General features: G+C 32.9%; 1 protein-coding gene across 1 annotated transcript; it reads right to left on the bottom strand.

The window, feature by feature from the left end:
• Nucleotides 1-825: 825 nt before the first annotated feature.
• Nucleotides 826-14,296, bottom strand: LOC127733676 (cholinesterase-like). The gene is made up of 5 exons (XM_052242989.1): nt 14,263-14,296; nt 9,644-10,378; nt 3,748-4,009; nt 2,577-2,715; nt 826-861 (listed from the first exon to the last, which is right to left on the bottom strand). The coding sequence occupies exons 1-5, from the start codon at nt 14,294-14,296 to the stop codon at nt 826-828; spliced, it is 1,206 nt and encodes a 401-aa protein (XP_052098949.1).
• Nucleotides 14,297-17,630: the final 3,334 nt, after the last annotated feature.

Raw genomic sequence — 17,630 nt, 5'->3', positions numbered from 1 at the left:
CATGGATTCGTCACTCATGTTATATAACTAAACCGTATACCAACTTAGAATTTTATAAGAAATAAGAAAACAAGGACACCCCCGAAATTGGATGTATGTGAGCAGGATTATCATGTTTATTCTAAAACTTCACATTGATATTTTAGAATCGTCGAAATGCGAGACCAATGGATGCAAATTCGTGGCGGCTTGAACTATTTGTATGAAGCTTCATATGTCAGAAGTGAGAAGGCCTGACTGCAACATACCTCGCACACAGATATTTTATCTTACGATGTTTCTATCTGTCATATTGCCATTGCCCTTGACCTCATTTTCATAATTCAGCGATTTCCTAACAAAATGAATAGCTGTGAATGTCACACTGATAATGGTTGATATCCATGATCAAGGTTAACATTTCGTGTTCAATATAAAAAAAAGAAGATGTGGTATGATTGCCAATGAGACAACTCTACACAACATACCAAATGACACAGAAATTAACAGCTACAGGTCACCATACGGTCTTCAACAATGAGCAAAGTCCATACCGCATAGTCGGCTATAAAAAGTCCCGAAATAACAAATGTAAAACAATTCAAACGAGAAAACTAACGGATAAATTAATGTACAAAAAATAAACGAAAAACAAATATGTATCTCTTATAAGTAATAGGTCAACTATATTTTTGTCCATATGGCCACATGACTATTTATGTGACCTTTAACTTATTTTCTTGATTAATTGGGAAATGTTAAGTTTTTATTTTTTTTTTTTGGTTGGTTTTAATGATTGTAATGTGTTCATGTCCGTCTGGCAGGTTTCATTAGATCTTGACTTGTTTATGGTTCCATGAACAATGTTAAGTTTATGTGATACTGTTATTAAATTATTTATCTTACAGATCTTCAAAATAGATTCAATTACGATCATTCATGCATTCGCTACATGTCAGTGCGTACACTCTTGTATAAATAATATGTAGTATTTATTTTTGTTGAAAAAACGCAAGTGAAGTTGTTTTACAATAACATATATGTTTAATTTCTTTCGATGGACAATGTATTGATTCGTATTAGCGTTGCTTTTCATAAATTTGTGGTTTCAAAACACAACAAAACCGGGTGATATACATAGACAAAACCGGGTGATTGTGTAGTAAACAACATTGACAAAACCGGCTCCTTCCATTTTGACATGACCCATTTCTTTCGTTCCATACACAGAAATACAAGTATTGAGGTGCTCAAAGTGGCTAGTTTTTCAATCTCCATGTCAATATCTTTCTTTTTGTACCTTTCTTTCCGTACAATGTGAACAATTTAACGAGATATTAAACAAAATCGAGGCAAGGTTCACTCAATTCGTCATTTTGACATGCAGTTTTACTTATTTCTCCGTTAATCTAGAACGGTTGTAGAAAAAATTACCTCTCACAATAGAAAAAAGTTATATATGTATATATATTCTTCGATATCATAAAAATAACAAATAAATAAACAGAAACCTACCTTTTCTTTGTCTATTAATGTTCCGTCACCGTGCCGGATATTAGATACCATCGAGTCCAAACATTTTGTTTTTTTGCCGGTGTAGTTTAGACACAGTGTATCAATATAAATTAATCGAATCATATGCGATCAATAATTTTATTTTCAATTTAACTTTTGAGACGACCCCTCTTAGTCGTTCTCACTGTAGGTGTAGACAATTATTAAAAAGGTTTATTTGGTAATGAGATTTCTTACTGTCGACCTTGAACTTCGACGTCATTTTATTTTTGCTGGAGAGTTGTGTTTCTGTTGCTCCGTTGTTTTCCACTTATAGTTGATGTGTTTCCCTCGGTTTTAGTTTGTTTCTCGAATTTGTTTGTGCTTAATCAAATTATGACTATTGAACAGGGGTATACTACTGTTGCCTTTATGTGTCATTGGCAATCATGCCACTTTTTTTTTTTTTTATTTTTACTGTAATTCAGTGGTTGTCGTTGGTTGCTATCGGTCATATTTGTTTCTCATTTTTTTTGTTTTATCATAAATCAAGCCGTTAGTTTTCTGGTTTCGATTGTTTTACAATTTGTCCATGTCGGAGGTTTTTATACCTTAATATTTGACATGGGTTTTGTCTCATTCTTAATTTGATTTTTGATTTTTGGTGTTTTAACGCCACTTTTAAGCACCGCTTTTGGGCTATTTCGTGGCGGCCAGTTTTTATTGGTGGAGGAAGCCGGAGTGCCCGGAGAAAACCACCGACCTTCGATAGGAAAACTGACAATCCTAGTCAATTAAGATTGGAGTCGAGTGCACCCGCACGAGCGGGGTTCGAACTCACAACCTCAGTGTTGACTGGCTAGTGATTACAGTAGTAACTTCTTAGACCACTTGGCCACCGAGGCCCCCTCTCATTCTTAATTGGCCTTTTAATTGCTTACAGGCACATAATTTTGTCTTTGGTAGATACATGTCTAGCTGGACATCATACTTGAAAATTCAACCAATTGAATTGAAAAAATGAAATAAAATGAAATAAAAATAATTAAAATAGAATAGATTTTGAGATTTTATTTATTAATTACTATACCGGGTGACAGTACGTTCTTCAGGAAAGCACACTGTGTTTCCCTGAGTCCTTGACCATCTTGAGGACAGTCACTGTCAATAATCAGGTACTTCCTGTCCCGGCTGTCATAGCGATTCCAATCGTTACACGTATCTTTACAGAAGTTTGGATTTCTACAAAAATAATTCATATTGTCATGGGACTCATTTTTTATTTTTTTAAAGAAAAGAAAATTGTATAAAAATAATCCATTGCATACACATCCGGATTGAACATCTTGAAAATCAGTTACTTTTGTACCAGATTACAAAACAACATTGCCAAAACTGTAAATTAAGAAACAATTTAATAAAATTTTGTTAAAATGGAAGTAAAGAAAATTTCTGTAATAATCAAATTTTTAACGGGAAATGAATTTGGGTATTTACCTCACACCATTGTTCGGTACTGCAACACACTAGTAATTTTTCCGAGAAAGTGAACTATCTAATTAGATGTATACCCTTCTTTATGAAACATACTAGGGTTAACACTTAGTCTGTATTAGACCTTGGCATATAGTATAGATACATAGTTAGCGATAACGTCTACACGTCTTTTGCTTTATTGTTGTGTTTATTGTTGTTTTTTTTTAATTTCATTGTTATTCCGATTATAAACACTATAAACTCAATATAGCTACCAAGAAATTAAAATTGTGTACATGGTTTTCTTGGAAATTGATAAAATTTTGAGAAATATTCAGATCTTTCTGTTATGTCTGCATGAGAGATCGGTGCACTTTGAATGGCCAATCTTAAAAAAATATAAAGTTGAAAAATTAAAAGTAATTAATTTTGACATTTTTGTTCCAAATATTGTCTGAATGTCATTAATACCGGTTGTTGTATTATGGAAGCAATGTTTTACTATTAAACTTGCAATAAGGTAACAGTAATGCATTTTTTCATAGAATATAATGCATTCTGGGTAAAATTTTCAAAGTTTTTATTGGTTACAAACGTCATAAGCAATTGACATTCAGGCAAAGGCAATGACGATATTTTCTATTTTGGGTGCGAACAATGAATTTTTTTATAATTTTTAGATTTTTAGATTCCGAAACAACGAATTCGAAAATATATTCTTAACTAAAGAAACTTTTACGTTCAGTTCAAGAAAATTGATTTTACCAGATAAGGGAAAATATAAAAAAGGCTAAATACCCTGTTTTAGCAAATGTTGTCCAGTATTTCATCATTCTCTTGCTGACATATCTATCTGTGTCGGAGTAGTTGACGCTGTCTATCAAAGGCGCACCAAAGACAAAGTCATTTTCACCTGCGTGTAGAACTCCAAACCATTCTGGTACAGGTGGAAATAATGCTCTATATTCGAAGGAATACATGTAAACGGTATTACCAGGATTAACTGTGGACATAGTCTGCGCAACTTCAATGACTGGACATTTGAAATTAATATCTGAACCTACAAGTATCATATTTGAACATGTATTATAAAACATTTCAAACAAGCAAATATGAAGATATACAAATCTTAATAATACGCTTTACATATATAAAGAGTTATTTCATCATTTACGAATTTTACACTATCGAATTGATAATAATTGGTGTTTCTTTTCACTTGAACATGGAATATTGACCATACTCATATGCATGAAGTGTGGTTTCTTTCGTTTCAAGAACTTCGAATATGAAGACCGCAGCAATAAAAATAATATTCGTCTGAAATAAAAATAAAATACCAGAATATTTTGTACACACAGTCTTCAATACATTAAGCATAATTGTTTAGTAACATAGAACAATTATAGAGTATGGTAACGGTGAGAGGAAATATCGTAGAATGACCAATGAAAATAGACGAAAGTCCAGGGAATAAACAATATGAAAAGTTAGATACAGACCAACACAAACCCAATCAAAACAGTCGGTAGTTTTGTTTTCACAAGTCTCTCAACTAGCCTAAAATAATAGATAGAAATATAATTTTCCATATTTATAGTTTGGTTTTTTTTTTGTCATAAATTTCAAAAAACGCCGATCCAATACCTCCGCAGGGGAGAATTCAATGTTTTCCAGTAAAGATTGTAATGAACGCCAGTGGAAAATTTTCTCGATACCTCGCGGTTGTTCTCATTATGTCAAAGGGTCTATTCTGGTCTTTTTCTGGCTGATAAACAACGATTTACATTGGTTACCAGAGTGTATGAGAACAATTGTGGATAATCGAAACTCGTGGCGAATATTCATGTCAGATCAGGAACATTCAGTTAACTCTATAGAAAACAATTAAACTATGGTATACAATTACAGCAAAATTTAAGTCAAACGAGACATTTGCAATTTGTTAACTATAATGGCTTATGCCACTGATTACTGAAAGTGCAGAGATGATTGTTGGTGCTTTTCAAAAAATAAAAAAGAGAGATTTTAAATCCTCAAATCTACCTAGAAATTGAATGTTTTATTCCAGATCTTTCTTTGGCTTCAAGAAAAGAGGGACATAAATGTACATGCAGTTTCCTCTATAAGCTTGATTTTATAATCAGCATGTCATGTTGGAAACATTTAACGCTGACTATGTGAGTTATGCTAATTGTTGAAGGTCGGACGGTGATAAACAGTTGCTTAAATCTACATCTTTTGGTGTCTTGTGAATAGTTGTTTCATATGCAAGCATACCACATCTTATTATTTTCATATGACTAGTATAGCAATCATCTACTATTGATAGCATCCTTTTTTATTTACACCTTCATTAAACATGACGTTGATAACGATTTCGCAGTTTAAAGAGTTAAAACGATATGTAAACAACGGGATTCGTCGCGCGAAGTAAACACGATGTTCAGAGGAAATATAGTGTTCAGAGGGGACTATGATGTTTTCTTCGATGTCACGTTGGATACCTTAATCTATCAAATATTTGTTTCAGCCACATTATTTGCATACAGTGGAATATTTTGATTTATTGAGTGTTGCCTTGATATTGATAAACAATAAATTATCACGCTCAACTTGTATTTAGTTTCGTACATGCACAAAGTCACATCATTTCACCCTTGATTGAATTTGTTTTCAATGTTTTATGTCGAACAACGAAAGCAGCTGTAAAACGTTTTAAAGTATCATTATTATATATCATATTGAACTTTTTAAGATTTTTTTTAAATTAAAACTCTTAGACATCAGTCTGATTTTGCAAATATATATATATATATAATGCGTCTAAACATTTTTTGTTTTTCACTGCCCTGTATTCGAACTCATGCTACTGAGATATCGTGGCACCAAATCGCCTTGCACTATGCCCGACGCGCTAGACCACTGGACCACATAGGCTCTAAATAGTAAAGCTTTCGTTGGCCGGGTGTTACCTTTCCTCGTCAGTTTTTATCTAGCGTCGTAACACAGTACATGATATATAAGGCATGAAGATGGAATTGTTACAGATCAGCTGAATTATCTATTGTAAATGATCCTACAAATAAATATAAGATGCAGTCACAGAAATAATCATATTATAAGTACGTCTGAACCAGTGACGACTCTACAACAGATTTTATCCGTCGGATCACCAGCAGTGATGGTGATACAAGGCTGAAAATACATTCTGTATATATAATTCGTCTAAACAACAGCCCAACAATGTTAGATCTGTAGATTTGCGGAAGCAAATTTTTTTGTTCTTCCCTGGCCGGGATTCGAACTCATGCTTCTGAGATATCGTGGCACCAAATCGCCTTGCACTATGCCCGACGCGCTAGACCACTCTATATATATATATATATATATATATATATATATATATTTGTTAGAAGCATTTGTAAAATGACATAAACTTTGTAAGACTCAGGCAATTTATATATTGACTTTTTTGTATATGCCTGAAACTATTTTATGTAATTAAATGTTCACAAAAATGAGCTACAGATTGTATATAAGAACAGAGCAGTTTTATCTATGATAATTACTGAATTTTAAAGCTTGTATTTTAAGTATTTTGATGACTATAAATAAATATTACTGAATTTGATTAAATTTCCCACTGGAATCGACAATTATTTATTATTTCATAAACTGTTTGGATGGCAGGTTATGTTCCAAATTTGTCCTGATTTTATATCCAAATACATCGTTTAGCGTTAAATCTGGAATTAACACGAAACCCTGACCATGTCGGATTCAGCTCTGTCAATACGTTTTTTGATGAAACACTAAACGTTAAAAAAACCATGGGGGGTTGCAAACAGTACACACATAAATATCTTCTTTTGCATGTGTTCCCAAAAGTTTTAAAGAAAAATTAGCATGATTAGAGTAACGTATTTATATGGCTTATCAAAACATTTAAAAAAGTAGATCTTTGCTTAGCGGGTGATGCAGACATATCAGGTGACGCACATGTTCTCGCTTATCAAGGAATTTATGCGATTCAATGCGGAAGCAAATTTTTTTGTTCTTCCCTGGCCGGGATTCGAACTCATGCTTCTGAGATATCGTGGCACCAAATCGCCTTGCACTATGCCCGACGCGCTAGACCACTCTATATATATATATATATATATATATATATATATATATTTGTTAGAAGCATTTGTAAAATGACATAAACTTTGTAAGACTCAGGCAATTTATATATTGACTTTTTTGTATATGCCTGAAACTATTTTATGTAATTAAATGTTCACAAAAATGAGCTACAGATTGTATATAAGAACAGAGCAGTTTTATCTATGATAATTACTGAATTTTAAAGCTTGTATTTTAAGTATTTTGATGACTATAAATAAATATTACTGAATTTGATTAAATTTCCCACTGGAATCGACAATTATTTATTATTTCATAAACTGTTTGGATGGCAGGTTATGTTCCAAATTTGTCCTGATTTTATATCCAAATACATCGTTTAGCGTTAAATCTGGAATTAACACGAAACCCTGACCATGTCGGATTCAGCTCTGTCAATACGTTTTTTGATGAAACACTAAACGTTAAAAAAACCATGGGGGGTTGCAAACAGTACACACATAAATATCTTCTTTTGCATGTGTTCCCAAAAGTTTTAAAGAAAAATTAGCATGATTAGAGTAACGTATTTATATGGCTTATCAAAACATTTAAAAAAGTAGATCTTTGCTTAGCGGGTGATGCAGACATATCAGGTGACGCACATGTTCTCGCTTATCAAGGAATTTATGCGATTCCCTCGGGGTTTGTTTTGGTAACCTTGGTTTGTCTCTTCTTGGTCGATGTTCGAGATTTTAATATCCGTAACCCTTTATCGCCTTAATTCATTATACTGTAAAGAATCAAGAATTACATTGAGACAGTAACATTACAACCACATACAGCATTGTTTGGTGAACCCATTCTATAAAGGGGAATCCGTTTGGAAGTGCGGGATGTTTAATTTTGCATCCTTTCTGAATGAAGACAATAAATCGGATGTCTCGTATAAGGAGATTGCCACGCTCTCTGCACGTTGAGACCTCTTTGACTGTTTCGTAGTTGACCTGTTGACCCTTTATCATAATCAATCCACTGCAGAACTTACCTATTTATTTTATTATCAATTTGTTCTCTTACTATATATTCATAAAATATTTGCTACTGAATGCAAACAAAAACAATCAGTCAATCAAAAATATTTGATTCGTTTCCTCTGCTTCGTATAAACACTTGTTTTTTTAATGTAGATTTTCAAAAAAAATGTTTATCCATTTTTTCTATTGCTATAAAAGTTTGTCCTTCTTTTTTTGTTCTACTGTTAAAAAAAATGTCCTTCAAGACAAGAAAATTATATAAAAAAACTAACTGAAATACGGAGCGAGTACATACTTAACGTACATAAATTATGTAACACTTGTTTTCACAAAAAAAAAGAGAACTTATTATATATTCACCTACTTTTACAGATGGTATTTGAAAATAAACTTAATTTTACCGAACATTAGTTTTTTCTTTAAAAATTATTGTGCTTTTGGTTATATGTATCTCATTGATAATTTTTTTTTCTAAAAAAAATACTTGAAACTAAACAAACAATGTGTTGAATTTTGTTTCAAAAATATAGATATTCTTAGTCATTTTATGTAATAACTGTATAGGTTTGATATTTAGTATATTCTCTAAAATCTCTATCATTTCACAAAATGCCTAAATCACGAAAATGCCTGAAACATATATACAGAAAGAATAGATTCATTCCAGTTTTAAATAAAAATCTATTTTATTACAGTAAGGATTATACATATATATATATTGTAAATATTTTTCGTAAATTTGTAAAAAATAAATCATTTGGCATTATCAATTGAATCGTAGCAATTTGTTGGCTTCTTATAACTTTTAGGAATTTTGGGTCCGATGATCTTCAACTTCGTACTTGCTTTGTCCTTTTTAACTTTTTTGATGTGAACGTCACTGATGAGAAGTTTGTAGACGAAACGCGCGTCTGGCGTTCACATTTCAATCCTAGTATCTATGATGAGTTTATTGTAAATTGACAATTAAAATGGAATTCAGTATTAAAAAAAAGGTGACTTAGTTAATTTTTAATAATTACTAGACGTATATCTATTCAATGTATCACAAAAGTTAATAAATAACAGATATAAAAAGTTTTACAAAACTGAACATTATTTTATAAACAACTAACCTATGTCTATGGCGACATCTAGGTATGACTGCGGTTCTTCTGGTAGGAATGGACGAAGGTAATATCCAGCGATGCTAGCTAAAGTTGCATTATTCGCAGCGACGAGCAGTGGGAGAATTCTGAAGTACTCTTCCCTTGTAATAACTCCATCATTGATGTCTATAGGTATCTTCAGCAAATTAACGTAAAAAGCCAAGAAGAACGATACCTCATCTTTTACAACGCCTAACAAAACGGAAATATGCTTGGGAAGAGGCTGTTTCATGAGCTCTCTTGGTGATTTGGAAATGAATCCAATTTTGTCAATTGTAGGTAAATGAGCCCTGATAAACAACGGAGGGATCGGAAAAGGAGAAAATTGTATTGCCGACACTACTGATGCTGGTAATGATCTTAGACATTGAATCGTTTCCTCTACTGAGGCCTTGTTACAACCAAGCTGCGCAGCAAATGCATTAGCATTATTAAGTGCTACAGAAGGGGAATGATAGCCAAATCTCGAGTCAGCTGCTCCACTTTGTATGATTGCTTTTTGAAAATACGGGCGCGAAAACTCGGATAAAATGTGATAATTCACACTGGCACCTCCAGCACTTTGTCCAAATAAAGTAATTTTATGCTTGCTTCCTCCAAATCTTTTCACGTTGTCATGTATCCATTTAATTGCTATTGATTGATCAAGCAGTCCCATATTACCAGGTGCATCATTGTGGTCAAAATATAGAAAACCTAATGGTCCAACTCTATAACTTATTGTGAAAACAATAGTATCTGTATATGCAGCAATCACTTTCGGATTACTGCCAACGAAATTCTCAGTAATGAACCCCCCTCCTACAATCCATACCATTGTATGTTTGTGTTTACATCCTCCTTGAGGGATCCATGCATTTAGGTATAAACAGTCTTCACCTTGGGTGGTTGCTGGAATATCAGAGGCAAAGAAAGCAGGCTGAGAACACGATTTGGCGAACTTCTGAGTTTTTCTTGTTCCTCTCCATGGCCGTTTTGGAACAGGTTCCCTAAATCTTAAGTTTCCGACTGGAGGTTCGGCAAATGGAATTCCTAAGAATGTATCTATCTTGTTACCAAGTACAATCTGAGTAAACCCTTCAATTTTTCCTGTTTTCGTTATTATTTTTGTATTTACTGATGTGCAATTGGTTACTAAAAAAACGATTAAAAGAAAGCATGTTAGAAACATTCTCAAAAACTAAATGAGGATTGATGTTGTCGAGCCGAGTCCAAGGTTGAAACTGAATAATATGGACAACTAGTCTGGAAAGTGAAAACATTTACTTAATAACTCCTGTAACATTTGTTAAAAACATGTTTTTTTAACAAGTTTTTTTCTATTTTTCATAATTTATACAAGATACTGAATTTCCAGACGACTGATGTTTCAAGATTTCAAGGTACCTACAAGGTCATCAGTAAATAAAATCTCTTACTACAGAATATGAAAATGAGATAATATATGATACAAAATATTTATAAAAAAATAACACTCATCTTAATTACAATTTCTGATAAAAAGAAATTGGGTCGTTTAAGGTAACAGGTTTCTTTTAACCGATGCAAAGCAATGTCAGCAAAACAGACGTTCAAGGTCATGTGCGCTTTTGGTCAGATCAGCTGACCATCAACATTTTTCCTAGTCAAATTGGTCATAATGTATACTGTTTACGCGTTACAGTTTTGTACATGTCACGTCCAAAGTTCTTACGTTGTACGCTTTTGCTAATTTCTTACATGTAGTATTGTTATAACCAGAGTTTCACTAACATTGATATCTTTTTTCTATTTACATTATCTTTGCATATTATATGAGCATCATCATATATTTTACTGTTCGTTTGAGGGGCATTAAATGATTGCTTGGTAATATATAGAAGCTAAGACATCGTGTTATATCAATCTTATTTAACCGACATGTCACATTTATTATACCGAGTGTGAAAATATAATTGAAGACCATATTCTTAATTTCAAATCAGGTTGTATATTTCTTAGGTCTTTGTGTCGCGAAAATTGAATAAGAAGCATTACAACACTTTTGAGTTCCTTGATTTTAACCCGGCCGACCTCAATTTTGTCCCGATTATCAGTAAACAAATCAAAATTATTGTTCGTAGAAAGTATGGACAATAAAACAATTTATTTGATATGATCTAAAGTAATAATTTAGGCTTTCAGTTGTACTTTTAAAAGAGGAACAGTAACAGTAAAAATATATAAATGAAGACTCGTCAAGATACATTTCATCCGTAGCCATTCAAATTCAGTAAGTTTGAATGTCTGCCTTTGTGGTCTTGTTGTAGCGTGCTAGCCTCAAGTGGTCGTTACCAGCATGGTCAAAACAGAGACTTCAAAAATGGTTAACGCATATCACGCGGTGTAAATGTGTAAGAGCATAGACGGGCTGTTCTTTCTGGCTTTCAGGCACTGTCTTTCTGCCAACTGGTATATGTACCATGTGAATATATAAATAAGAAGATTTGGTATGCTTGCCAATGAGACAACTCTCCACAAGGGACCAAATGACACAGAAATTAGCAACTATAGGTCACCGTACGGCCTTCAACAATGACCAAAGCCCATATCGCATAGTCAGCTATAAAAGTCCCCGAATTGTCAAATGTAAAACTATTCAAACGAGAAAACTAACGGCCTGATTTATGTACAAAATAATGAACGAAAAAACAAATATGATATACAGCAATAAACGACAACCACTGAATTACAGGCTCCTGACTTGAGACAGGCACATACATAATGTGGCGGGGTTAAACATGTTTGGCAGGCGCCCAACCCTCCTCTAACCTGGGACAGTGATGAAACAGCACAAGAACAAACTATAAAAAACATTAAACGTACAACAAATATGCTATACAGAAACAAAAAGTTCCTGGCTTGGGACAGGCACATGCAGAATGTGGCGGGGGTTAAAAATGTTTGCGGGCGCCCAACTCTCCCCCTAATCTGGGACAGTGGTGTTACAGTACAACATATGAACAAACTATAAAAATCAGTTGAAAAGGGAATAACTCATCAGATAAATACAAAGCAAAAACAAGTAACAAAAACACAGAGTGGACGTGACAGGGTACTTATCATCCCCACAAAAAAATACACTTAAGTACAGATTAGCGAGTACTCGCTGTTACTGACAGCTAGTTCAAAGCCAATAACAACTAATAAAAAAATCATGCATCTAATAGATATAAGAAGATGTGGTATGAGTGCCAATGAGACAACCCTCCATCCAAGTCAGAAGACTAAAATATCAATCAGTACACATCGAACATGTTTGAACTGCGACTCAGTGTGTACGTCTAGTACAATATAAAATAAGGAGATGTGGTATGATTGCCTATGAGAAAACTATCCGACAGAGACAAAATGACGTAGATGTTATATGTGAGCAAATATAGGTCGCCTTATAGCCTTCAGCAATGAGCAAGCATGGTTCATAGAGGACGAAGTCCTCATAATAGCAATAAGAGCAATAAAAATAAAACTCAGTATAAAAAACAATTAACTGGCGAATCAAATCATTTTCTTTTGTTCAAAACTTTGCACTTGTGCATTCATGCTGTTGACATCGAGTGTCATATTGTAAATCATACGATTTCCTGCAAATTTGTATAACATCTGAGCACCAAATGGTATCATATCACGCAAATAATGTACGGATTTCAGCCTATTTCACAGGTACCACATGCCTTATATTATCCATAACACATTAGCATGTTCTCGTCCTTATATGCACGGAAAACAGTCATCTAATGTTAAGCACTAATGCTTTATCATCATGATCATCATAAAATTGATGGAAAAATGTATAGTCACACTTGCTGATCTGGATTTCAATGATAAAATCTCAGTGGTATTTATAAACGCGGTTTACTTATGAAAGCTGAACACATCATAAACTTTGTAAAAAATAAATTCTTGGGTCACAAGTTTGAAACATATGTTACGGATGTAATCAAAAAAAGGTTTTTCAGGTTCGTACGGTCAACTTTAATATACAGTATTCGTACACTGAAGGAAAATATAAATTTTATTTGAACGAGCTTTAGAAACAAGAAAAAAAGTATGACTGGCCGACTTTTTTTCTGTTTTGTAGTATGTGTAGATACGTTTTATCTTTTCTTAAAATGTACTATAACGTTGTTTTGTCCTGAAACTTAACACCAACGCTAAAGTGTATTGTTCTACTTCTTAACCATTGTATTTGTTTTTGAATGAAACTGGCATGATTAAAACGGGGACCGCGAAAAGGACACCGATTTGAACTGACAAAGTGACGTTAACAATAATTTGATGAAAGCGTTCGCTCGCAAAAGAAGCAAGATACAAAAGGACTGGATGCATATACTTCCTGTATGCCTTTGTTGTATGATAAAGAGGTCGATTGGGTAACTGAAAGAATTTTTCTTCATTTAGAAACTTTTGTCGCGGATAATATCCTGTTCTCTGTCACGGTTTCTATGTTGTTTTCTTCGTGATTTATTTCAGTCCTTTGCTTGTTAACCATCTGGGAAGGAAATTCGAAATAAAACCTATAGTGAAAAACAAAATAAGAAAAAATGAAATATTTACTCATATCGCTATTGGTCAAACGATCATTCATCTAATAATGCGAATTTCGTTTCCCAAACCAACAATTTGAGATTTAAGGTTTAGAAAACCAGATCTAACAATGTCGTAACAAGGTACTATGCAATTACAATATTCGATAAATCGAGTTCTTTTAGACATGTTCTCTACTTCCGAATTCAAACTCACAAGCAGCTTTGAATTTTGTTGAGGTAACAGAGCTAGCATTTTTCCATAGTCCTAGCTGCCTTTATTGATACTGTTGTGTTTACATAAGTTATAGAACTGGTCCTTTGAGTTTTTAGTAATTTGAAATGAAGAGACAGCGGGTTATATTGGTCGATGTGCTCTATCAATTAATCAGAAGTGTTTGTAAATTTTTAAAGTAAAATTCCATATGAATGCCTTTATTATGTGGTTTTGTTTGGAAAGGAATTATATCTTACATTCCATACCCAATTCCTCTAACGGTTCATTCATACTCAAAGTATTAATAGAATCAATTCAGAAAAGATCTGAAAACAGCGTGTCTTATAATCTCTATTAACTGGGGTAATTGAAAATTATATTATAGCGGATTTCTTTACACTTTGTTCCCAATGTTGTCATTTTGTTAAGGGAGACGGATTTATATAAGTTCTTCTTGATTCCGAATCCCTGTATTTCTATTGTATAATTGTAATTTGTGCACTTTTGAAAAATAAAATATTGTTTAAACTAAGACGGCCCCTAGTAACGGTTTGAGCGGAATTTTGTGCCAAATGATTCGGATAGACTTTGTAAGATGTATCAAAAACAAATCGTATATACATGCATTTTAGAATTGTTAGTTACCAGTGACAGACAAATTCCGGATTGTCATGCTTACCGGCACTAGTTGGTTGATCAATGTCTTTGAGTACGGACATACATGTACAGTTGTGACAAGGACTATTTATGAAATGGAAAAAATAATGTTTACAGTCAATGAACATGTATTAATACATATCATCATGTTAATTTTTCTCTTGTAAAACAAAATCCATTAAAATAAATTCTTGAATGTTATCACACACGGTAACTTGCTCAAGCATAGTTAAAACGTGTAGTGAAAATGTTGTAAAAACGTGCGAATTTTCTTTAATATTTCCTTTTTTGCGTTCCCGTGCGACCGTTTTATTCTTTAAAATCGATGTTTTTCCTATGTCTATATTGAGACGAATATCAAGAGTTGGCTCCCGTACACCAGATTGTGCGGTGGTCAAAATTTTGCTATACTATATTTTCATCAAATAACAGTAAAACAATAGAAAATCAAGTGAATTCCACCCAATTTACGAAATTAAAAAACTGTTTATGCCTAAACATTGACAGAATTTAAAAAAAGAGTGATAAGGCTAAAAATTATCGCGTATACCAACTGCTAAGAAAGGAAACGAATAAAATGGTTACATATGTTCTCGAAAGCAAAACATATTTACGACACTTTTTAACATATTATTTTTAACACATTTTAACATAACATCATCATAACACAGTGCGTAGATAAAATGTTATCGTACTTATCTTATCCGCCAAACGACATTTGTCTTTCCTGAAACATGCAACAACACAATTATCTACACCGTCTTATCGACAATGAATCATTATCAAAATGAGTTTTTGCAAAAAAAGTTTTTATTTAATTATTTTGTGTTTTTGATACAAACCTAACAATTACATGTATCTGTACAAAATTTATTATGTTAGCTACAACACATTATTACAAAATGTATGCTGTTATTTGAATGATCAACCAAATATTGACTAAAACTGCATTAAAAAATGTTAAGTGGATTCCAGTTTTTTAATTTTCTTGTTCGGAAAAAAATCAATTCAATTGAACAAATGTTTAACCCTTTGAAATAGACGGCATCGAATTCCATAGCATCTAAAACAGTAGCTGTCGTCTGGGTTTTGTAAGTACTTTACAGACAGCATCTAAATTATATATTTCGTCTGCAATGTTCTGGTTAATGGTAAAGTGTTCGGCTCGGATCGTGTTTTTTCGAGTGATTTGTTCAGGTTTTTCGAGGGCGAACACGTTTTTTTTTTTCGAGTTAATGTGATCAAAAATGTAAACAAACTGGCTTCCTTTCTGGTTAGACCGAAAATAGATGCTTGAACTTAATACACAAGATCATAAATTGTAATTTAGTATTTGTGACAAAAAGATATTACCAACCTTACATTATTTTGTGTTGTAGAAGTTTATTTTAGCCTTACAATGCTTTTATTCCAAAACATAGAATAAAGCTATTTTCATACAAATACCAATGCAAACGTCAAAGGCAATGCATACATGAAATCTATATATCTGTAGATATACAGACACTTCACAAAAATTCTTCTTTTTGCAGTGAGAAGGACCTTTTTAAGAGCAGTCCTGGTTTTTTCGAGTGCGGTCCAGGTTTTATCGAGAGAATACACAAATTTCCTATGGGTTTAAATGCCATATGTCAGTGTATTTACGCTAAAAAACAAGGAAAAGGTTCAAATAAAGAACACGCAAATTTCACATATAACATTGCTCATTTGTATTTATTATACTTCATGTCAAAATGCCAGATTTTGATTGGTTAATTCGAGGAAGACAATTTACTCTATCCCATGGCAAATACTCTATTACCCTTCACGGAGACGCTTGATAAATACGGATGATTGTTATGTGCAAGACGACATAGTTTATTACTTTGAATTTGAAATTTAATAGACAGTAATAACAGAACATTCAGCACAATAAATTGTTAATTTCTGTGTCATTTGTTCTCTTGTGGAGATGGAGAGTTGTCTCATTGGAAATCATACCACATCTTCTTATTTTTATATAGCTTCTTTATCCATGATATAACTTTGAAAATCAATTAGAAGTATCAATATATGATAGATCTATATTGAAACATATAAAAATGTCAATATGTTTTGAAGCATTGAAAAAAAAGATTGGCATCACATATAGAAAAAAATACTTTTTAAAGAAATTCAATGTAAAAAATGGAAGTTAAATCTATAGGTCACTGTACGGCATTCAACAATGAGCAAAACCCATACCGCATAGTCAGCTATAAAAGGCTTCGAAATGACAAATGTAAAACAATTCAAACAAAAAACTAATGGCCTGATTTATGTAAAAACAATGAACGAAATACAAATATGATATACAGTAACAAAACGACAACCACTGAATAACAGGCTCCTGACTTGGGACAGGCACATACAGAAAGTGGAGGCGTTAAACATGTTAGCGGGCGTCCAAGCCTCCCCTAACCTGGAACAGTGGTGTAACAGTTAATATGAATAAACTATAAAAATCATTTGAAAAGGGCTAAACTCATCAGATCGATACAAAGTAGAAAAATAAGTAACAAAAACAGACCGGACGTGGCAGGGTATTTTATACACCCCTACAACAACAACAAAAAAGATCTTAGAGTACTCGCAACTTTTGACAGCTTGTTCAAAGCCAACAACAACTAATAAAAAAATCATGTATTTAAGACTAAAGTATCTGTTCCGGACCATATGAATATTCGAACCATATGCGTATATACTCACGATGAACGTTGACGACGACGAAAGGGGGGGGGGGGGGAGGGGTTAACGACCTTTACTACTCATGAGGGTCGTGCACGGTCGGCCCTGGCTTGCGCCTTTAACTACATAAATAAATTGATGAATAGAAATAAAAGATAAAAATAAATATATCTTAAATGGATAAAAGGAAATAAAAAATGAAAAGTTTTAATAAAGAACAAAAAAAAAGAATATAATATAAAAAAAATATAAAAAATAGGAG

This window comes from Mytilus californianus, unplaced genomic scaffold (assembly GCF_021869535.1).
Source record: "Mytilus californianus isolate M0D057914Y unplaced genomic scaffold, xbMytCali1.0.p SCAF_3, whole genome shotgun sequence".
NCBI classification, from domain to species: domain Eukaryota; kingdom Metazoa; phylum Mollusca; class Bivalvia; order Mytilida; family Mytilidae; genus Mytilus; species Mytilus californianus.
Note: the sequence above shows the minus strand (reverse complement) of the source record. Positions and strands in the feature narration are given on the sequence as shown.